Source organism: Bidens hawaiensis, unplaced genomic scaffold (genome assembly GCF_021521415.1).
Source record: "Bidens hawaiensis isolate Kalapana, Puna unplaced genomic scaffold, B.hawaiensis_p1.1 tig00052408_1, whole genome shotgun sequence".
Taxonomy (NCBI): domain Eukaryota; kingdom Viridiplantae; phylum Streptophyta; class Magnoliopsida; order Asterales; family Asteraceae; genus Bidens; species Bidens hawaiensis.
The window spans coordinates 13107-38201 of record NW_027499422.1 but is presented as its reverse complement, the minus strand read 5'-3'; the positions used below and the strand labels follow the sequence as shown (position 1 = coordinate 38201).

Below are 25095 nucleotides of genomic sequence, written 5' to 3'. Positions count from 1 at the left end.
ATGAATTATATTGTCACGCTGGTGTTTTAATAAAATTAAAAAGAAAAAAATAAAAAAAATACTAACAATAATATTATATTATTTTTGGACAAAAATCCGGCTCCTTAGTTTGACATTTTCAATTAATTTTCAAAATACATTGATTGTAACGTGAAATATTTGATTGGAAAAACTAATTGTTTAGTATTTGTTTTGCTACTAAATACTTTATTTAACAGTGACCGCTTGCCCAACTGTATTTGTAAAATTATATTTAGAATTTTATGTCTTAAAAAGTGATTTTAAGACTTAAAAGAGTTTCACCATATCCATACTTATTTTTTTTTCCTTTTAGGTTAAAGATAAAGTAGGTATAATAATTATTGCAAGATTTTCATAGAGACAAAATAATGTCATTTATAATTATATTTATATTATTATGCATATTCTTTTCTTGTTCACACATATTTTGGTGTCGATCCGGTATATCTTCATAATAATACAATTCAATAATGATTTTTATTCTGGACTTGAAGGCATTTAAGGGTTTCGTACGGTTAGATTGGGCCAACTGGCGATGATCTTTTGTCATTGGGTCACAATGTATAGAGTACCTATATAATTATCTATTTGTCAGCCGTGAAAAAAAAAAGACATGGCTTTATTTCAGACTCTTTGACGTCATTATGTTTATAATTATACAGTTGTCAATCTATACTAAGGGCTTATCTTTGACATGGATTCTTTCTCTTCAATCCTAGCTACGTGTTGCTACGTACAAAAATTTAGCCTACGGGGGATCCTAAGAGCGTGCTTACGTGATTATCATTAAGCACGTTCCTTACCTTACTAAATTCTACAAGTCATTTTAAATTTGTTTCAACTACTATACCAAACACTATGTATAAGGTTCAAACTAAAAGAAAACATAACGATGATGAATATCTTTATTACGATAAACTTTAATAAGTCAGACAGTCAGCAAACCATACATCTCGTTTAGTTTCACACTTAGGTTTAATAGAAGGTATCATGTATCTCATACAACCAACATATGAAATGGTAATGTAGAGGTCCAAATATTGGTTAGCAGGTTTTTAAAATACCGGTTACTATCCGTAACCTGTTATTAGTCAAACGATTAAAACCAGTTATTGTCAATAACCGGTTACGGTTACTAATCGGTTTTCAAGTGGAAATCCCTAACCTGTAACTAGTTCGGTTCGGTTATATGGTAATAACCTATTTGAATTAACCTTATCAACCCTAACCGTGTTAATCTATGCTCGATTAATTGGTCACAAATCGGTTCCTGTCTCAAAAGACAAAAGTCCAGCATCTGTTCTAATCAGTTACTAACTGGTTTCTATTGTATTGGTTTTGATTTGGTTTACCGTTTACGATTTTCACCTCTATGATAATGTAACGGTATACGATTACAATAAGTGAATGATCGATCTCATCTGTTGAAAAAGTCAAGAATACAATCTATGGTACATATTTGATAGTGGGCCCAACCCAACCCAACCCAAAGTTATTAATTACCCACGAAGTAGTACCAGAAAAAGAAATTTGAAAATGGCAAATACAAAAAGAAAGGTAAGAAAGCAAGAATAGTTGAGTAGTCTAACTTACATAATTGTACGGAACGAATGGGCTGGGCCACCAGCAATAATAAAAGATGGAAATGTGATGTATTTGTAATAATAATAATAATAATAATAATTATTATTATTATTATTATTATTATTATTATGGTAATGGTACATTGGTACTTTGTAGATGTAGTAGTGGTCTTCTTTCTTACCCTATGCCTTAGTTTGGTTGCTATTCTATTCAAAGCTAGCCAGCTAATATTGTCTCCTCCTTGGATGGTCTATTTTCATGCTTTAAGGTCTTTAGCTAATATCTTTTATAAAAACAGAACCAATTTTTAAATAGTACTATTACAAAAGTCGTCTTAAACAGTAATAATAATAATAATAATAATAATAATAATAAAGCTTTCAAAAAAAAATAATAATAGTAGTAATAATAATAAAGGGAACATATAATTAGTAGCTCATTTCATGTTAACCAAGTTCGTTAAGTGTTGCATAATTGCATTAAACTCACTCATACGTTTTTCTAACTATAATTTAACTTTTGTTGTGAATTTTTTATGAATATTATTTTATTTAATATCAACGTAAATAAACATATATGAATCTTGGTTATCATTTAAGGCTTATTTTATATAGTTTAACATAAAAGTAGGAATTAGTAGTGAAAAAAATATGTCATCAAGTAATAAATAAATTTCATAATTTGGTTATATATGATGATTTTATTTCTTTTATAAGTATAGTTTTATTTTCTATTTTCACATAGATTATTACTTTATTAGAGCATGAGTGACCTCTTCGGGAAATTTGGTCGTATGAATGCCCTAAATAAATAAGCAAATACAGTCACACAAAAAATTACTTTTCATTACTAGACTAGGTTCAATCAGTTTTGAAAAGCAAAACAAAATATACAACAGTTTTTATAAAATATACAAGATTTTTTTAAAGTTGTTTGGAGGGAACCAAATGAATGGTTTAACATCAGTTTCCCAAGAGCAGGGAACAAAACTGATATACATACATATATGATTACAAACCGAAAACAACGCAACGACCGCAAATTCATCCCTAAATTTCAAGATCATCTAATGAGATTTCATTTGAAGTCAGCAACTTCATTTTCTGCAAATATAACATAAAACACATGTCATCAAACAAACAAAATAATATTTTGGAAGCATTTTTTAAATCCATCTACGCTTTAATTTGCATATATGGAAGTTACTGACCGTTATGAACTGTGGAGGATCTTCAAGACTAGATGAACCTAGAACGATTTCTCTGTTCAATTTATCCGTTAACTTGTGACAAACTCGTAGCTGAAATGACAGGGTTTAATGTAAGCTTTACTTTATTATTACTGAGGTTAATTACACAGATGGTCTTTGTGGTATACCCACATTACAAGTATGGTCTTCAACTTTGATAAATTACATCTATGGTTCTGAATAGTTTGAAAGCGTAGCACAGATGGTCCTTGAAATGGATCGGAGTTAGTTTTTCAGTTAAGTCCGTGTGAAATGACAAAATTACTCTTTAGGGTCTTTTTAAATCATTAGGGTGATTTAGTCATTTCATATGCACTAAACCGGAGGAGATACTAACACCCCATCCGTTTCAAGGACAATCTGTGTTACGCTTTCAAACTATTGAGGACCATAAATGTAATCACTCAAAGTTAAGTACCATGCTTGCAATATGGGCATACCTCAAGGACCATCCTTGTAATTAACTTTTATTGTTGTTATTATTATTATTAATTTAGGGGGGCAAACGAGCCGAGCCCAAGCTCGACTAGGCTCGAGCTCGGATCGTTTAACTTACAAAGAGCTCGAGCTCCGCTCGTGAGTAGACTTTGAAGCTCGGGCTCGGCTTGTTTACTATTTATCAATTACTTTTTAGATAATTATAACTATTTTTATATATTTTTTTTCTATTATAATTTTATGTATAAAGTAATATATATTTTTTGGTTATTTTAATTTATTTTTTCATAACATATAAATATATAAACTAATAGTTATTAAATATATATTTTAAAAAATTATATAAATAACAGGCTCGTTTAGGCTCACGAGCCGGCTCGAGCTCGATAAGTCAAGCTCGGGCTCGGGCTTGTTTATTAAACGAGCTTACTTTTAGGCTCGGGCTCGGCTCGATCGAGCTTTTAAACGAGCCGATCTCGAGTAGCTCACGAGCAGCTCGGCTCGTTTGCACCCCTAATTATTATCATTATTATTGTTTTGTGTTTATTATAAAATTGACAATTCTTAAAAACTAGAAAAACTTGTATTACCTCTGATCTAGTTGCGCCACCAACTATAAATACAAAAACGCGTCGACCCATTTTCTTAAAATCACTAGACGTGTGACGAAGAATGGAATCACTACAACAAAGACAAAGAAAAAACTCATGTTTTACTTTATATCTTTTATAGCTTTATTAAATAACTATGAGGCTGCTAGTTCTTATGAAATAATAATAATACTAAGGTGAGACCTTGAATACCCGTCTTCAGAATCTCGAGGGCGGGCCCACGTTGCGGTTCGTCTGGATCTTATTGAATGAGCGGGTGGAGGTGGTGCGGACTCAGACTGTGATCTCCCATGAAAAGTGGGACTTGGATCATTCATACAAGGGTAATCATTCTTTGGGAGTTCATTTTTGGTTAGCTTTTCAATTAGGTCCTGAAATATGATGTGTGATGGTTAGATACGGATTTGTTAAATTACAGTTTTGTACTTTATGTATAAACTATCAAGTAACTTGCAGATCGTGTCCTTTTAACTTCAATAAGTACGGAAAACGTCTTTGATATGTTAAATTTTTCGGATTAGTTTTTTTTTTTAAATAACCATTTTGCCCTTGCAACTAAAGAACAAAATGTGTAATTTTAGTTGGATCTCTTATATGGTTGAAAATGAATAAAAGAACTTATACCTCAATCATAGGATAAAACCGCGATAACTGCCAAGTTGATTCTTCACCAGCACGATCTTTTCTTAACCCATGCTTCTTCTGAAATAATAACATGGAACTGCGTTTAGGGGTGTGTATGTGTCGGGTTTGGGCTTAAACTGAATCATAAGCCACAAATTCGGTTTTTGAGTTTTTGAAAACTGTTTGGTTTCGAATTTTACCATTTGGGCTTGAAAAATTTTTAACCAAAACAAAAGTTGCCCAAAGTAATGAATTTTGGCCTAAATCTTTTTGTTACTAATAATTAAATGATTATTATATATTCGGGCCAAAATATTTTGGTAAAACTATTTTTAAATTCTTATAAATTACTTGAAATTAAAAATTAAATATGAAATTTATAGATTTGGTTCGGTTTTTTTTCAGTTTTAACTACATGCAAAACCGAAAGCAAACATTCAGTTTTTGTTTGGGTTTGGTTATTTTGGTTCGTTTTTTGGGCTATGGATCGGTACTTTCGGTTTCATGCTCACCTCTACTATGCATATTAATATATTGTTATAATTATTATACCTTGTGAGCATCAAATTTTAAAGAGAAGGCAGCGAGTGAGCTCTTTTTAGAATCTGATGAACCCTCGAGAAATCTCATATTGTACACAGCACTTCTATCATCATCTGGAAGTCCAGCTAACTAGAAAACATACATGAAAAAAACAAAAACAAAAACAAAATATATAAGCTCCAAAATGCATATAATTTACAAGATTGATAAGGCATTTATAAACCCTTATGTATTACCTCGATTAACTTTGCAAGTTTGTCACTCTCAAATTTATTCGGATGAGTGGCAGCATAGATCATTAATAATCGTAATTTACTTTCACGTGGAGCATCCTACATGAAGAAACATATATAATGTGCTTAATACCATTGATGATGACTAGGCTTACCTACTGGGGCATTTCATGTCCATTCGTTAACAATCGAACACTTAAGCAAACAAGGTGTTCTTGTTTGTGTTTGTTCATGTTTGTTAGTTAACAGTATAAACAAACAGCTAATGAACGTAAGGGAACAAACATAAATGAACATAGATGAACGAGCATAATTGAATGTAAACCAATTAAAACTAAACGTGAATATCAAACTGCTGGGACTAAAAAGTTTTATAAAACTAGACTAAATTGTAATGAATAATATTTTAAGTCCATAAAACTAGACTAAATTGTAATGAACCTAAAAATTTAAACAGATATAAAAACGAATAAAAACAAACAAACTTAAACAATCATAAATTAGAGAGCATAAACAAACGAACATAAAAGGATTTAAATGAACAAACGAGACATGTGTTCATGAATGTACATTTAACTAAAGAACTCGTTCATCTACTAAATAAACGAACATAAACGAACTTCTCGCCAAATGTTCACTGAACATTCGGTTTGTTTACACGCCTAGATATTTGTGTTTTTAATTTAACTAGATAACATTCATAAATTACTACTGACCGGTTTTGTTCTAAGGAAGTTGATGACCTCCTTAGTTCCCGCATCTCCAAAAACAAGATCTTGTTCTAACTGTCCCACTTCTTTAAGCCCCGACTCCCTAATAATCTTGTTGATCTTTTCAGCAATCTGTGTCAATCATATCCATACACAATTAAATATTTACATTACATCATTTCAACCATAAGTCTAACACGTTGTCAACATACCTCAACATGGAGGGATAGCTTGTCCACTTGTTCACTATATTGTGGCAATGCTTGAACCATCTTTTGCAAGTCTCGTGTGGACAACTCACCATCACCTCTGAAAAGAGTTAAAAAAAATTGTAATCAAATATTTATGATTTGTAATTAAACTAGTTGGAGTTGTCCCGTGCGATGCGGTGGGAATTTTGTACATGTATATCTGCAATCTGACCTATCAAAGCACGTGTGAAAGTCGTTAGGATATCAAAAAATTTTAGACTTGTACAGTGTAAACGAACTGAACGTTCAGTGAACTGTTCGTAAACCGTTTGGTGGTAAGTTCGTTTATTTAATAAACGAACGAACAAGAACACATGTCTCATTTGCTCATTTATGTTCATGAACGTTTGTTTATGTTCACTCATTTATGTTTGTTTATCTTCGTTCCTTTACGTTCATTTATGTTCGTTACTTTACGTCTGTTTAAGTTCATTTATTTACAGTCATCCAAATTTGTTACAGTATAGTCTAGTTTTAATAAATTTTAGGCCCAACAAATTTCCATTCATCTATATTCAGCTATGTTTGTTCGTTTACATTCATGAACCATTTGTTTATATTATTAATGAAAGTACACGAAACACTCCTTTTCTTAGCAGATGAACATGAACATAAAAACCTCATTCATTTAATTGTTTGTGTTCAATCGTTTGTTCGATTGAAGTTAAATGAACGAACACGAGCATGCTCTGTTCGTGTTAGTTCAATTTGTCTACATGCCTACAAAAAATACTTTATTTTGAATACACCAACGTTTTCAATAAAATAAATATTGGAAATTTGGTATTTTGAGAAAAAAAAATAAAACAAACATACCTGTGTATTTAGAATTTTCACAGAAATAAAAACCTTATTAAACAGACCTTGAACCATGCATCTGTGCAGCTTTATTCTTTGACATAAAGCTCGTCATCTTGTTATGCAACCGTTCACCAGCCTAACAGGGCAAGATTAAAAAAATAAAATAAAAAACATTTACACGTATTCGTTACAAAAATTAAAAATGTAATAATAAGAAAGCCCAATGAGACATACATCTGCTATATGTGAATGACGGATCTCTACCCACACGGGATCATGATCTTCTAAAAGGACCTCTTTCTTTTCAGGACGGCCACCTGTTTTGTTTGCAACCTAAATAATATAATTACTTGATGTATAAAAATAATAATAGTAATAATAATAATAATATAAATAATAGCAAAAGGAAGACACGTCTTGATGAACAATTTATGCCCAGAAACCATAGACTAACCTCATGAACATATTTATTTCCGTCCATATTAAGTAAATCATGACACATAGCATCATATGTCCATTCATGAATGATAGGAGCAATCTAGAAGAAGATAAAATAAAAACAATAAGATACAATAATAAATCATAATCTATATTCTATTATTAATATAAAAGATGTATAAACCTGGTCAATTGATCTCCATTAATTGTGTTTTTGTTAAAATGATACAAATGAGACTTAACTCAGTACATACAAGTAACTAACATGAGTTAGTTGGAATGAACTAACTAGCTAACTCAATGCCAAAGACTAACAATTCATAGTCAACATACGTCAAAGTCGGTCAACACACTAATACATGTCAACTCCTATATATAAGCTAAGTACACACAAGTAACTAACATGAGTTAGTTGAAACGGACTAACTCAAGGTCAAAGATTAACAACTAATAGTCAACATGTCAAAGTCGGTCAACAGAATACCTGGTCTATTGATCTATCCAAGATGAGCAAATCACATGTTTCTGTTTGAGGGAAATTAAAGTTCTTTAAAGATTTATACTTCATAAGACAATCCCAAACAGCAGCAGCAAGTTTTGTAGGGATCAAATCACAAATTGTGGTCATCGTGGTTGGATCAAGGGATTTGGCTGCACGGTAACGTACAAACGGAAACTCCTGAAAAGCGTTAATATCAATCAATCAATCAATAGAAAACCCACCAATAGCAATGCTATTAGTAGGGTCTGGGGAGGATGGGATGTAGGCAAACCGTACCTCTATCCCAGAGGGATAGAGAGGTTGTTTTTAGTAATAAATTTAGAAAAGGAAGATAATATACCAATAATGAAGCAAAGACGGTTGCTATACGGTTGGCCATCACGTTTAAATATTCATTTCCTTTTCGGGTCATTTGTTCATTCCCGTAAAGTTCTTCCAAAGCCATTGTGTTCTCAGTTATAAAACACTGTTGTAAAAAAATAGCTAGTCAAAATCAAAAAGTAGTATTATTAGTTTATAACTTATAATAATAACAATAGTTTTGTTTTAAGTTTGAACCAACCACTTGGTTTCAAATTCTTAGGTATTGTAACTATAAGTTTATAACAAGCACCATGCACGAATAGGGGTGCATATAATCAAGTAACTAGAGATATTTTTGGTTTAGCAGTATGTAGGCCTGTAAACGAACCGAACGATTTAACTTTAACTGAACAAACAATCAAACACGAGCGAGGTTTTCTTGTTCATCTTCATTCATTAAGGAAGTGAGCGTGTCCGTCTTTGTTTATGTTCATTAATAATATATTAATATAAAACAGTTCACGAACGAATATAACTAAGCGAACACCAATTAAAACTTAACATGAACAGTTATATGATGGGCCTAAAAATTTACTAAAAACTAGACTAAATTGTAACGGGCCTAAAAAATTTAGATGACTATGTAAATAAATGAACTTATAACAAACATAAGCTAACGAACATAAATGAACGTAATCGAACACAAATGAGCGAAGGAGATGTCTTTGTGTAAGCTCATTTAACTAAATGAACAAATTATTTGTTCATGTTCGTTCATTTATTAAATAAATGAACTTCCCACCGAACGGTTTGTGAACGTCGTTTACAGGCCTAGCAGAATGTGTTACCTGGCTATCAACAGCGAAATACTCCAAGTTCATCTGCAAATTCCCCTCCAAAGTAAATACAATATAATACATTATATTACAAAAAGAAAGATAAAAAGGATGAACTAAAACCTCTTTCATAGCACGTAAACGAGATTTTATACTTGGCTCCTTTTTGATGTGATTAACTAATTCTTTTGGGACTGAAGAACTAAAGAAGAAGTAGGCACTGAGAAAGAAAGAAAACAAATATAAAATAACCACAAGATCTAAATACCATATTTCCATGACGAGATGCATAAAAAACAGAAACATTAAAAAAGGTGTTTCATATCTCACATACTCTCTATAAAGAGGTGTTCTCCCAGCCATGTCAGATAAGAGAATACGGACACTGCAGTATAATAAACTCATGTTAATAAACATTATAATAATATATCTGTCAATGAAGATGATTTAATTACTAGGCTTGTAAATGAACCACACGTCCAGTGAACCATTCAGTAGGAAGTTCATTTACGTTCGTTATTTATTAAATGAGCGAACATGAACATAGCTTTTTGTTTATGTAGTTAAATTAATGGACATGAACACACTTCTTGTTCGTTCATTTATGTTCGTGAACATTCGATTACTTCGTTCATTTAAATTCGTTTAGATTCGTTCGTTTACATTAATTTATGTTTATTAGTTTACGTCTGTTTAAGTTCGTTCGCTAATATATTCATTTAATATTTTTTTGGACTCATTACAATTTAGTCTTAATTTTATGAAATTAAAATATCACCTGTCACAACTTAGTCTAGTTTTACGTGTATTTTAGGCCCAGAAGACGGGTGCTCATGTCTACCAGTAATTGGTGTTCGGTCAGTTATGTTCATTCATCTATGTTCAGTTATGTTCGTTTACGTTTGTGCACCGTTCGCGTATGCTATTAACGAACGAACACGAATACGTTCATTTCATAACGTGTGAAGTGTGAACACGAACAAGAAAAACCCTGTTCGGTTAACTGTTTGTGTCTGACTGTTTGTTCGTTTAAAGTTAAATTAGCAAACACGAACATGCCTCATTTGTGTTCATTTGGTTCGTTTACAAGCTTAATAATAACTGTCCGTTTTGCAAGTAAAACTCAAATTACATATTGTATGTAAAAGATTGAGAATTCAATTACTTCTCTTTCGTTGGCTGGATGTAGTACACTGCATCCATAGTGGGCAGTGGTTGTCTTCTTTTGTTTATATCTTCCACCACTGCAAATAAATAAATAACAAAGTTAAAACATAATATCAAGAACAAGGAATATAAAAATTTTGAAGCAGGTTTAGTTATGTCTTACATGAAACTCCTTCATCTGTTATGTCTGCCATCTTGCATGAACATGACATTATTTTAACAGTCACTTTATCCATTATCAGTACCTAAGCACAATAAGAGCATTTTTATTATATGATAACTGTCAATTCACAATAAAAAGCACAAATTAGTACAAGGTTGCAAACCTTCCAATTTGATTTTGAATCCGGTCTTTTTGCTGATCTCAGCATTTCATACAGTAATCCTGCAAGTTAGAAGTAATTCTTGAATTAACTGATTTAGTATTGAAATCAGATCTGCACATAACCAATATACAATAGCCTCTGATATCAAACAAAGGCAGTGAATTTGATTATTAAGCATGTTTAAAACCAACTCATGATAAGTTTGGGATATATTGACTTATAAATTCCTAAAAATGAATGCAAACACCAACTAAGAATAGAATGTTATTATTCTTCATATGTTCCAATAACATAGGAAATAGGTTTTCAAAAAGCGAAAAGTAAAAATGGTAAAAGAAGCAAATATTTTAGAGACAAGCGATATACTAAATTACTGATATGAATCATGAATGTCTGGTGATCAATTCCGAAGATTGTTATATTCTACTGAAAACTCATAACCAGCAGCCCATACATATCATGAACTTCTAAGCATCTAAAAGTTCAAGCTCGTCTGTTACCACTAAAATTTAGTTACTATTTCCAATTTCTTAATCGCACAAAGGTTGAGCAGGCTGAGCTTTTAACCTTCTAAACTGCATTGTCGTCCTCTTTTCTAACTTTTCATTGTGCTTCACATAACAAATTTCAAGCAATAAGCATCCCCTTCTTCCAGTATTCCCAGTCAAAACTTGGTATGTCTGGTGAATTATAGCTTCTATTATTAACTTAACATAATCTAACCCGGTTTGGAATGATTCACACATTCAAGTTATAAATAATCTTCTTTGTTCCAAATTTAACGCATTAATCAAAAATCCCCGTATAGCTAGTTCCAGAATGATCAACTGAAGTTAAAGCATCTTATATCGCCATAACAAACCAAAAAAGCACTAACTTACTAAATTTAATTTTTCATACACCAATTCAAACAAAAACCAAAAACCAGTCATTCACTAGTAGAACTATGTTAACCTAATCAAAACCACAAGTTCTACGCCAACTTTGTTGGCCTAGCGCATAAACTACCAGAATTATTATACAATTTTAAAAACGCAAACAAGAATAACAAAATAGTGCAACTAGAGGTGTCAATGAGCCGAGCCGCTCGCGAACTACTCGAGATCGGAACGATAAAAAGCCCGAAACAAGTCGAGCATTATCGAGCTCGAGCTGAGCCCGAGCCTCAAATAAAGCAAGTCAGTTATCGAGCTCAAGCCGTGTATAGGAATTATCGTTTAGACTCGCTGAGGCTTAATGAGCCTTGTGCATTTTTAAGCTTTTTATGTACTAATTTCACACTACACAACTGAGCTCGAGCCGAGCTTTGGCTCGTTTAAGTTACTGCACACAAGCTCGAGCCGAACTTAGGATCGTTTAAGGTTTTTTTCAAAATATATACAAATAAATAAAAATGTCTATAAGTTAATAAATAATATACTAGCCAAGCTCTAGCTTGAAAAACAACTCTTGAGCCAACCTTGAGCTTAAAAAAAAGAGCTCTAGCTCTCGTGAGTCAAAACGAGCCGTGCTTGAGCTCGTTAAGTGCAACTAACCTAACTAATCAGGATTCACAAACTATGGGTTTCAAAATTTGAGCCTCATCTAACTCAAGTCTGATCAAGCTCGAGCCGAGCCCAGGCCTCAAATAAAACAAGTTTAGTTAATGAGCCTCATGTATTTTTAAGCTTTTTATGTACTAAATCACACTACACACTGAGCTCGAGCCGAGCTTAGGCTTGTTTAAGTTTTTTCTCAAAATATACACAATTAATTTAAAAATGTCTATAAGCTAATAAATAATAAATGAGCCGAGCTCGAACTTAAAATAACAACTCTCGAGCTTCAAAAAAGGAGCTCGAGCTCTCGTAAGTCAAAACGAGCTCGTTAACAACCGTAAGTGCAACAAATCAGGATTCAAACACCACAAACTATAGGTTTCCATATTTGAATCCTCATCTAACTCAATTCTATATACATATGTGTGTGTGTGTGTATCCGTCTGATCAAATAACTGAACATGAAATAGAAACTACACATAAAGCAATAAAAGCATAGACTACGGTTTCATAAAATTAGATGTACTATACAAATTCATACAATGAACTATACGAACTACACGATAAATTATACATATAATTAATTAAAATACGAAAACGAACTCACGATCACGAGTAATTTGACGGAAGTTTTTGTATTCGCCTTGAGAAGACGTATCGGAATCCGATATCGACATGATTGTTGATTCAATTAGCTGATTGTTTGTTACACAGTGCGTGAATCGATTGAAGATATTATTATTATTATTATTATTATTATTATTATTATTATTATTATTATTTGTTGGATGGTGGTTTGAAGATGAATGAGTCATGAAAGGGGGCGTACGCGTGAACAAGGTCAATTTTGGGTTGACTTGTTCGTCATTCAAAGAGAAAGAAATAAAAATTTTGTCTTGATTTACAGATCAGGTTCTTTAAAATGTTTACTGGTGTCCTTTACACAACATATTTATTTAGTTTTTGTCCTTTAACTAACGCCCATCCATATTCCCCGTTAAGTAGCAGCATGTGCCTACCGTGTGATGGGCAAAATAGTAATTTAAATTAAAACTTAAACAATAAAATAAAAGAGAGTTATAAAATAAAAATGCCTAACCACCGTATCATCATCTTCATCCCATCTACAAGAGTACAATCCACTGCTAATATTCACAAACACCACACCAAGAACGCCACCACCAAGCCTAAATACCAATATGATCAGAAAAGCTAAAAGGACCATAGGCATCAAGCCTAAACACCAATCTGAGCTGTAGGTTCCGGTTTAAAGAACCGGTGGCTAATGGCCATAACCGCTAGCCACCACCATCGTCAAACTACACAACTGTTGCCCAAATACCATCAAACCTTCATCGTCTCCGCCAGCCAATCACCATAATCACAACTTTAAACCACCAACGGAGGACTACCACCACAAATTTCGTCGGAAAAACGAGGCTACTCCCCTAGTTCGGGCCCAATTTTGTCCGATTCAGGTATGATTTGGTCTATAACCTCCGATTTCGTCCGATTCTGTAACATCTAGGAAAAACCCATATTTATTTTGGGTTAAAGTTGTCAACTTTGAAAGTTGAGGGATTAAAAATATCCTTAAGATAAATCATGGAAAAATGAAATGAGAAACATTAAGTATTCTTATGTTAAAGAAATAAGAAAAATCCATCCCACATGGAGAGATGGAAGAAAGTGGAAACATTCACATGAGTATAAATAAGGAAAAAATACTTTCATCTCACATGGAAACAAACAAATAAATGGAAGCTCTTTATAAGGAAGCAAGATTCCATGGAAATGTTTTAATGTGGCTAACCACTCTCCATAGTCCTAGCGGAGGGTGCGAAGCACCCAACATGCACGCGCACGGACACGGACTTGGGCGTAGTGTGGCGTTTTGATGGCGCACTTTGCACTTCGCATCGCCGCATAATTAGTATTTTTGGAAGATGGAAGTATGATCAAGAAATGGCAAGTTATCAAAGACGAGGGACTAAAAATAAAAATCTGGATTATGGAACCCATCACGCTACGCGATGAGCCCAAGCACAGGACCATCGCGCTACGCGACGGCCTATGATGACGCAGCAACACGTGTCACGACCAGGGGACACGTGGTAGACGCTAAGGCTGAGTCAGCAGCCACGCGTCAATTTCATAACATCGCGTTACGCGATGGCTTAAGACAAGGGACCATCGCGCTACGCGATGGATCCCAAATTCGGCTATAAAAAGGAGGGGTCACGGCACATTCAAATCACACCTCCAACACACATTTTCACACACTTTCTCACACACACTAGCCTCGGTTTGCGTGCCAGTCTCGTGGAACGTGCTAAGCTCCGAAGCTCTGACAGTCTAAGCTCTAGTACGCGATATAGAGTAGAGGTGCTGCTCGATCAGTCGTAGGCATTTAACTCCAAATACCCGAACGAGGTAGGGGTTCTGATTAAGTTATTATTTTATTATTATAATAATAGCTTAGACCATAGTCGGGGGTATAGCCCGAACCTTGATTACTGATAAGCATAATATAACTTTTCATGCAAAGGTTATAGTTAAATAGTATTTCTTAATGATTAAGAAAGATACTATTAATTCACACAGGTTATAGTTAAAGTAATGTTTATTCTTGAAAAAGAAACCTGGTATAAATGTTTCTTCCTGAAGAATAAACCTGATATATAATTAATAAATAAACAAATGGACTAAATGTCCACATGTTTTATACAAACAAATAAATTATCAAGGTTACAGCGAGGTCTAAAGCTAGATCGTTGATCTAGATATTTATACAAATGTTATACTCGTACTATAGGTCCGAGATAACAGCCAATCAATCAATCTGAAAGCTGAAAACAGAAACAGGAATCAGTAACAGAAACTGATTTACAGACAGGGGTCAGTAACCAAAACTGATCAATATACAGGAATCAGTGTCAGAAACTGATTACAATCATAAAAGGTGAATACGCCCCAACCTTTTACAACTCTTTTAGAGTCTGAACTGTTTGCATGGGATTTACGAATCCTTAAAACTTTGTGTTACAGTAATGAGAACCGGGCATACTCAAATTAAGAGTATACATATGTCTGGATCCATACATACATGGTGACTCGGATTTCGCCGATGCCATGCATATCATCAAACACGCCTCTGGTAGTCTACGAGACTGATCAGAGAAATGATATTGTGTATATGATTAATTGTACATGTACTTAGGGTAATGGTAACCCAATTGAGTTGGGTGCCTAATGAGTATTGTCACAAAGGTATTGTTATTGTTTACACAATGGTATTATTGAGTCAGCGTCATTCACCGGCTGTGTACTGACGTATTTTTCCCCCACATTTCAGGGAAACTGTAAAGAATAGATATGACAGGCAAGACAGATTAAAAGATTGGAGACAGTCGTTAGAGGTGATCTGATGGCTCATATATTTGATTCAAAATATTATTTAAAGGGTTATATTTTTAAAAGACAGGCGATTGAAATATAAAACGGGTATTTAACTCCCGAGTTTTCAAATATAATAATATTTTATCTGAAAAGACTTCCGCTGATATTTTATACGAAATTCAACGGGTATTCTAACCCGACATTTTATAAATGAATATTATATTATTATAAGAATTATGCTAAAACAAACCCGCAACTCTGATATAATTTCAAAACAAATACCAACTAACAGGCGTAGCACCCAGGCCCTAAGTCGGGGTGTGACAGATTCGGGATCAATTTTCGGTCTCTTTTTGCCCTATTTTGTCACCCTCTTCACAAAATTGGGAGAAATTGAAGGTGGAACGAGACATTTACCGAACCCTCTTTTTTTTCCGATGACGGAAAACTTTCCGAAGATGCCGCGCCTCTGATGCTACGAATTTTAAGGAGTCTACTTCTGGGTGTGGTTGAAAGAGTAATGGGTGGTGTTGCTTCACGAACTAGACTGAAGAAATTATCTTGATTGTATTTTTATTTTTTTTTTTTATGATGGTGATGTTGAGATAAAGAGTTGGATGGATGTAGGTGGTGGGATTTATTTATGGAATGGAGGAGGATGTAAGCAGGTTAAAGTGTTAAACTGAAACCATAAAGATGAAAGAGATGGTAAAATGTAAAAATTGAAAAGGATAATTGAAATTACTATTATGTCCATCATATGTAATATCACAAAAATTTTGGTCCAAATTTGACAAACTAATAAAACTTAAAATATTCATGGCAAATGTAAAGAGAAAAATAAGACAAAGAATGGAAGTAGCTTATGTTAAGTAATGGAGTAAGGAGACTCCATCCCACATCGGAAAAAGAAAGAAAAATAAAGCACTTTATAAGGAGAGAGCATTTCATGGAAATGTTCTTAAATGGCCAACCACTCTCCTTAGTCCTAGCGGAGGGTGCGAAGCACCCGACGCGCATGGGCACGGGCGCTATGACGCGCTATGATGGCGCACTTTGCACTTCGCACGCTCGCATCGCCGCGAGAAGAGCCGCCTTTGTATTTTTGGATGATGATAAGATCAAGATATGGCAAGTTACCAAAAGACCAGGGACTAAAAATGAACAGATTCAAAATTTTGCATATTTGCAATACGCGAAGATGCAGTACACGTGGAGAGACGGGAGCGACACGTGACGACACGTGGCAAGCCTACGCGGCAACTCAGCGAAGCTAGTGCAGCTTCGCGATACGCGAAGCTACTTCGCGATACGCGAAGTTGCAGAAAAATTTCTATAAATAGGCCGGCCATGGGGGGTGGTCCTCACAATCCAACTCACACTTCCAATTACACATTGTCTCGATTTACGTGCCACGACCAGAGATGGCAATATCCCGACAAGCCTTACCTCGAGATGCGTGCCATAATCCTACTTAAATACCCTCTCGACTTACCTTCAAGTAGAAGTGTTGTTCAAGTAAAGCACAAGCATTTCTATAAATAAGCCATTCAAGGTAGGGGTTCTGCCCGATTATTATAATATAAATGGCTTAGACCCTAGTCAGGGATATAGCCCCTACCTTGATTTTATAAAGTGGAAATAAGATTTTATAAAGTTGAGCTTATAGATAAAATAATACTTCTTTATTTTATATAAAGATTTTATATTTCTTATAATAAGAATTTGAAATATATGTTTTCTTCACGAAGAAGAAACAAAGGTTTATAAATGATTAAAAAGAAAGGACTAGATGTCTTTATATTTATAAAGAGATAAAATGACAAGGTAAAAGTTATGCAATCGGACTAAAGGTCTGAAGCTAGATCGTTGATCTAGTACTTATAAAATGTTATTCTCGTACTATAGGTCCGAGGTAACGAGACAAATTGGTGAGAAACACCAACCAAGAAGAAAGGTGAATACGTCCAACTTTTTATAAAACAAAGTCTTAAATGTTTGCATGGGATTATATCCCTAAAACTTTATAAACAAAAGTAATACTGGCCCTCAGGCTATTGTATACGTTTGTCTGGATCCTTACATATGTGGGCAGACGGTGGGCACACCGCACCACACTTGCTAATGCCTCCGCCACGTTGGGCCGAACCCAAGTAATGTCCGAGAGGGTATTATCTCGTGTATATTGAATAGTTGCCAAGACCTCGATGTTGCGGGTATCGCTGAGAGGTTTCAAGTATAACTAGAGGTTTATAATAGTATATTTAACTTGGTTGTTTCCTAAGCCATGATGGGCTGTGTCACAAGATACCCGAGGGGATAATTAAGTAACTTAAAATATTTTGAGTCAGCGTATTCACCAGCATGTGTTGCTGACGTATTTTTTTTTATAACTGTTTTACAGGTAATGAAGGATAGGTGTTTGGAGACAGAGGATAGCCGTTAGACGATCTGATGGCTCAAAGGATGTTTTAATATTAAAATAATATAAATCATGGTTTTAATGTCCAAACAATTTTGTATAACTTAACGGGTGTTTCAAACCCCGTGATTTGAATATAATAATATTTTATTAAAAGTCTTCCGTTTTACAACCTTTAACTCTAATGTATTTACAGAACAGGTACCAACGTTGGGTTGTCATGCCCAGGCCCTGAGCGGGGTGTGACATCATATGGTAGGCATATGATGCCACTTAACTGAGATAATGGATGATGGTTAGTCAAAAGGACAAAAATCGAATAAACATACAATGTAAAGGACACCGCCTGAAAGTAAACATTTTAAAGGATCTAATCCGTAAATCAGTTATGTTTAAAGGACAAAATTTGTATTTATGTCTCATTCAAATGACCCGTGCCTGACCCGTTACTTGTTGTGTCGGGTCGGGTAGGTGTTGTGGACTGATATTTGACGCGGCCGTTGATGTTCGGGGTGAGTAAAAACCGAACCGTAACGGAGAACTAAAATGTTCAAAAAATTAATCATAACCGAATAAAATTGATAGCCGAATAAAACTAATGGTTATGATTAAGTGAATATGATTAACAAACTGTTCGGTTATGGTTACAGCTAATGTGTTGACGGGTGGATTGTAGAGCCACCCTTAAGTGTCGTAATTCGAGTTAAAACGTGTGCGTTCATGTAAAAACTCAAGGATTTGGATTACTACACTATGTTGTGTTAACGCAGGTACAAATGAGGAGAAAAGGTTGCTCGAGTGTGTTCAGATGAAAAGGAACAAGAGAGTCAATGCGGGAAGTCAACAACCAAGAATTGATAAAGAAAAATGTAATTTTGAACTGGGTCTACCACACCGTAAGCTACGCTAGGGGTCTGCCGTAAAAAGCCACTGTAAACAGACACTTTCCACCGTAAGAACTTCAGGGCTACCGTAGCTTACGGTAGCCACCGTAGCTTACTGTGTAGCCTCAGCATTTTAATGTGGGTTACAGCTCAAAAAATGGGGTATAAAGGACTTTTGGGTTCCATTCTTGGGGAGGACGAACTAGACAATTGTGTGGGGTGATTTTGGTGCCTTGGAACAATATTTTGGGTGTTTCTAATTGAGGATTAACATCATAATCTTTGATTGCATTGGATTAAACATTGGATTGATGAAACCAATCATGTGTGGCTAAACCCTTTGGTGTTTCTCTTGGATGTAAGGTTGTTCACAATACACTTGTGTTTATTGTTCTTAAATTTGGATTGGTTATCTAATTGTTTGTGTTAGTATAACTATGATGTTTGTTTGATTGTTTGTAACTTGTCCATATTGTTTAAACCTAGTTTCGTTCTATACGTTCTTGGTGTCGTTGACAATTGAGATTTAGTAGAAGGAATTAGGGTTAAAAACATATTGATTGATTAACAAGTAACAACCTCGTGTTCTAGTAATCCGAGTACTTAGTTCTTGATTAATCACAAACAATTACATTTACACAAAATCAAGATATTATGATTTATCCATTGAACTTAAACAAGAGTGTTGCGTGATAACCCGAATTCCAAGAGAAATACTTGCTTGATCAATTGTTTACAACTTTCGTGTTAGTTAATTTAGTTATTAAAATTAAATCAAAAACCAACTTGAAAATTACTTTCTGTCAATTACATTTATAATAGTTAATTGTTGAGTTATTCTAATAACACATATTCCACAAACTCCTCGTGTTCGACACCCACTTACCGCTATCTAGTTAGTTGTAATTGGTTTATTTTTGCGCGAGTCTTCGACCTCGTGTCATGTGTCACTGTTAACTTATTTATTAACCAAAACTGAATTAAACCTTATATGTTTATGTTTTTTATTTCAAATTATATACCTTTTTTTAATCTTTTATACTTCTATTTCCAAATTTTAAAACTCAATTTTCATTTTCTACACCATAACCAAACCACTTCAACTAGACCAAAGAAAAAAAGTACATTGAAAAATTAACCGAGACCGGCAATTAAGCAACGTATGGTTAACTGACCATTCGGTTATCTATACTATATATAATATATGAGAGTAGGGCAATTTAAGACGTTTAGGATTAAGTAATTTACAAGCTATTAAGCACATAGTACAACCTTCATTAAGGGCAAAAGGGTCATTGAATCTTTAAATCTCACGTGTTTTCAATTTATTCAAATATAGTTACAATATTACCCCCTCATCTACACTAAAATTTTGTTAATTTAAAGAATAGTTACAAATTTGCCCATCATCTTTAACTTATGCTTGACAACTTTATTTACTTTTTATATTTTCTTCCTTACTTTTAAGTATATAATGTATATATGTGTGAACCCTCGGGTGGACAAAAGTGAAATTGCACTAATTTTGACGTTATTTTACTAATCTCGTGAAAATAACGTTAAAAAGTGGCGAAAGGTTAATCAGGCATCATGTGCTGGCGTTGATAGCCTAAAGACAAGGATACATGCACCAATCGACCGCTGTGCCGATGGTTGAGTGTTATGTGCCTTATGTCCAAGGCTTGATGCAAAACTACTATCGAGCCGAGGGTCTCACCGGAAGCAGCCTCTCTATTCCTACGGGATAGAGGTAAGGCTGTCTACATCTTACCCTCCTCAGACCTTACCATAGCTTTGCTATTGGTGGGATATACTGAGTACGATGATGATGATGTTGATAACGACGACGACTTTTAAGTATATTATATAATAAATAATAAAGAAACTTACCGTTGCGACGGGCTCATTTTTTTCAACGTTTTGATATAAATTTCATTCAATACCGAGCTGCCATTTATAATGTACAAGTCAACAAAGCATGAATGTACAATCTAAATATACAATCATAATACAAAATATGGTTAAAAGAATCCAATATCCACCTATTTTTTTCTCACAAAAATACAAGCAAGACCTCCAAATATTACAACAACTCAACTTAGGGTCTTCAATAAACTTCAATAATCACATTACCTTTTCACTTTTATAATTTAAATACAAAAAATAGTAACACGTTTATTTTTTTTAACCGTAACACATAATAATTCAATTTTTAACCTGAAATTAACTAGCTTGATGAATCATTACATATTACATATTTGTATACTATTCTACAAAATAAAATAAATACCATGTTTGTGACACTTATTCGTGTTGTGTAGAACCCGCTTAAAATCGTGTTTCACGCCGTGCCGAACCATGAACGTCCATAACTGTTACGTGATTACCAATGTCTATGTTCAAATACCCGCTGCATCGCGCGGGCACCCTTCTAGTAGTTATAAGTAAGCATCCTTCCATAACCTAACACATTGATTATGGTGATGGTTATGCCTTCATAACTGAACCGACTTTTCACACACTTGAGCCTTCGTAATCTTTCACATTTTACTATTTTAGAAAATAAAATTTATCTATGTATAAATTGTATTAACTCAATGTCTCCCTAGATACGTTAGTTAATTTTATTGTTTTAGGTTAATAAAAAAATAAAAAATAAATAACTTTTATAACAAATGAGACTCACAACCAAAACAAATATGTGTAAAATTAACTAACAGTGGTTAGTTTTTGTAACACCTCAACGGCTCAAAGTCTTTCGTCACTTGTTTAACTTTGAAAAATAAAGAACCATGTTATGAAACAATATATGCATGATTTATAAAATCAAAAAGTTGCATATATTAGAAGGATTATGGACGGGCTATCAAGCATCGAACATATAGGGTCGTGTTGTTGTTTGCATTTACGTACTCGTATAAATACCATTATCAAATAGAGAAACTCTTATAAGATATTCTAAGTCATCTCTCTTCGTCTCCGATTCACTTGAATCTTTTTAAAGAAAATTAGTACCTCAATCGTGCGGGTTTTCATGTATTCGACTTTGATGAATTGAATCTATAGGTAAAACTATTACTCTGCTTAATTAAAGTAGTAAAAGTTAAGCATATATCAATGACATGCTTACGAACTAATGAAAGTAAAATACACAAATAACATAGAGAAAAGCACACTACTTAAGTGTAAAGTTAAAATGCAAAGGAAGAAAAAAATGAAAATGTGAGAAAAATTTGTGGTCACACAAAAAACCGCACAACAAAAATTCAAAAATAATAATAATAAAATCATAACTCAATATATAAATAATAAAACGAAAAAAAATCAAAAAACCAAAATGCCCCCATTATTTCCGTTCCAAAAAAAAAGAAAAAAGAAAAAAAAAGAAACAATGCCGAAAATGAACAAACAACACGATGATAAAAAAAACACAACAGATCGCAAAAGATAACACAATGTCAAACAAAATATGATACAATGTTAAGTAGTATAACATAATATCAAGAAAAAAAATACAATGTCTTAAAAAAGACACAATCAATGACGAAAAAAAAACACAAAACACAATGATAAGCAAAAAGACACAATGATTTTTTTCACTCAACATTGTATCCTTTTTTTTAGAACGAGGAAGACGGTGGAAACATTTTTTGTGTTTTTACATTTTTCATTTTTGTATTAAAATTTCAGTTGTGATTTGTTTTTATTAATTTTTCATTATCTTTTAGGAGTTTTTTGTTTTTTTTGTTACGAATATTTCTCATCCTTCTCATTTTTGCCTCCATTTGTAAAATAACTTGACCCCACTACTTAAAACTAAATTTTATTTATTCATTTATTTTTTGAAAATTACTAAATTAAAAAGGTTAAAAATTGGAGGCTCACATGAAGAAATTTGAATACTTTGAAAAGGAAAGCCGTGTTCTTTCACTAAGCCCTCCGGCCCTTTATGCTGCAAGGGCCATTCCCAATGGGTCAACTGAACCCAACAAAAAAGTGATTCTAATTTCATAAAATAAAATAAGTGTGATGTCAACTTGGTTCATCTTTTTTATATTTTGTTAATTTTGAAAGACAGTTAAATATTATTACATATTATTATTATTATTTGTATTATTATGTATGCATTGAATAAAAGAAAATAAAATAAAATGTTGGAAATTACACAATAATACAATCAAGTAAGTTGCAAATTTGAACAAAAACCGAAGCTCAAAATATTCCATGTCCTCTTATCCTTTAGCCAATATGCACATTAACAAGATTCCAATTCAAGATTTTGTCTCTTGTGTATGGCAACTTGTCTTTTGAACCCACCGTATCCTGTACACAAGAGGACGAGCTTTTATAGCAGCAGAAAATGCATGTGAGGTTTGTGAAGTATCCGGACACGACAAGTATATTTAAGGGGATTGATACGTGTATCGTTAAATTACAAGTGGTTTTAACGCAACATAAGAGTGGTTTTTTTTAAACTTAATTAATTTATCATTAAAATCAAAACGATTACAATAAAGTGGCAGGCAAACGGGCAACAAGCTGCGCCGCAACCTCCTTTTGAATAGCAAAACCAATTCTACTAAAAACAAAACGTTGGGCCGTAGGAGAATAACCTGAAATCTTGTAATGGTTTGAACGCACCATTATAATAACCTGAAATCTTGTAATAGATACTCATCATTGTAATGTGCAGCTAGTTTAGATGCATTATTATAACAACGACGCATCAACATTTAGAAAAGCGTTGTTTTAATCTGGGAAAAGACTAGTTATTCGGTGTCTTGCTTATTGGGTTTGAATAAAAAAACCTGTAAACACAATTCTCAACAAACTTAACCATAGTGGTTGATGTATACTACCAACACTTCAAATCTTTAGAGTGTACTTTAAATAATATGTTTTTCCTTTTTTTATCTTTTTTTAATGGGCAAATATATAAAAAGGCTAGCGGGGAAACTAGCAAAAGCCCCCAAGACAAAATAGAATACTCGGACAACCATCATTAATCAGCCGGATCCTATGCCAGTAGAGAAGATTATTGATAATTGTATGGCTGAAGAACATATCCGGGATGATGTGTTAAGTGAGGAAGGGCTGGACAATTTCCAGGGTGTTGTTAACGACTGTCAAACGGTAGATAACAACACAGAGGAGGTTGAGGCTACAATTAGGATGGCTCGTGACTTGGGGATGAATTTCAAGGGCATGGAAGATCTTGTTTGTAAAGTTATAGAAAAAGAAGGGTTTAGATCATTAGGTTGAGGTTTGGTTAATAATGTCGGTTTGCTTTGATGACTGTTCGGGTATTCCCGTTTTTAGTTTTTTAGGGGTTTATTATGGTGTTTAGTACGTCTTGTTTGCTTAGTTTGCTTTTTTTCTTTTTTCTTTTTTTTTTATCATCTTAAAACACAATCTTATCTTACATCTTACAATAGTAATAAAAGAAAATGTTGAAGCTTAGGTGTCAAGCCTACATTTCTCTTAATTTTTAATCTCTCATCTCATTCATTCATGCTATCCATGGGCCATAGGTCAAAATCATTTTGTCAAGCGGGTTATAACATAGCGTCATTTTCATACCTGAAGTTTAACCAACTACACAACTTTAGCACATTTTTTAAATTTCTTGCAAATCCACACCCGACGTTTCCAAAACCATGCTATTTTAGTTATTTTCGTTAACCCATTTGTTTTTCCTTTAAGTCTACATTAAATTAATTCATAAGTATTCTGAGAATCATAATTGAAATAAAGGACCCTTTTTATTTTTATCGTTTGATAAATCCTACACGGGTTCAAAAGCTAGTAAATAATATTATTGGTATTTACTGTATTTTAAAGTTTCTATCAACAAATGATTCTAAAAAAAATCAAACTCATATGAAAAGAAAAAGATTTGGAAAGTAACAAGTACCATATTTGTCATTATCTTTCATTTCTGTGAAAGAAAAAAGGGGATCTTTTACTAACCGATCAAAATTTTCATGACAAAAGAAAAGACAATAAAAATGTACCAAGTCAAACATCTCACCTTGTTTGGATCCCAATTTAAACCACTTTAGCTAAACAGAATTCAAACATCAACAACAACAAATGTGCAAGACAATACAACAAACATTTTTTCACTTTGATCCCATATTCTAATAACAATAATATCCTAAACACATCTATGTCATTAAAAAAAAAAATTGACCCAAAAGGCAAATCAAGCCATA

At 33.4% G+C, this 25095-nt stretch overlaps 1 protein-coding gene across 1 annotated transcript; it reads right to left on the bottom strand.

Moving 5' to 3' along the window:
* Window positions 1-2588: 2588 nt before the first annotated feature.
* On the bottom strand, window positions 2589-12882 carry LOC143599591 (SNARE-interacting protein KEULE-like). The gene is made up of 21 exons (XM_077077504.1): window positions 12783-12882; window positions 10638-10696; window positions 10475-10556; window positions 10310-10388; window positions 9479-9529; window positions 9268-9364; window positions 9157-9189; window positions 8346-8471; window positions 7988-8182; window positions 7520-7603; window positions 7300-7398; window positions 7128-7201; window positions 6226-6322; window positions 6020-6145; window positions 5307-5402; window positions 5080-5199; window positions 4528-4605; window positions 4087-4274; window positions 3883-3973; window positions 2816-2905; window positions 2589-2708 (listed from the first exon to the last, which is right to left on the bottom strand). Exons 1-21 carry the CDS (start codon window positions 12850-12852, stop codon window positions 2655-2657), a joined length of 1989 nt encoding a protein of 662 aa, XP_076933619.1. The 5' UTR covers window positions 12853-12882; the 3' UTR covers window positions 2589-2654.
* Between the last annotated feature and the right edge of the window lie 12213 nt (window positions 12883-25095).

Coding starts and splice junctions, on each gene's coding strand:
- LOC143599591 (XM_077077504.1), bottom strand. CDS start 12,852: ATGTCGATATCGGATTCCGATACGTCTTCTCAAGGCGAATACAAAAAC. Junction 8,472..9,156: donor ATTTCGCTGTTGATAGCCAG/GTAACACATTCT, acceptor TTTTTACAACAG/TGTTTTATAACTGAGAACAC. Junction 6,323..7,127: donor GCACAGATGCATGGTTCAAG/GTCTGTTTAATA, acceptor AACTCTTTTCAG/AGGTGATGGTGAGTTGTCCA.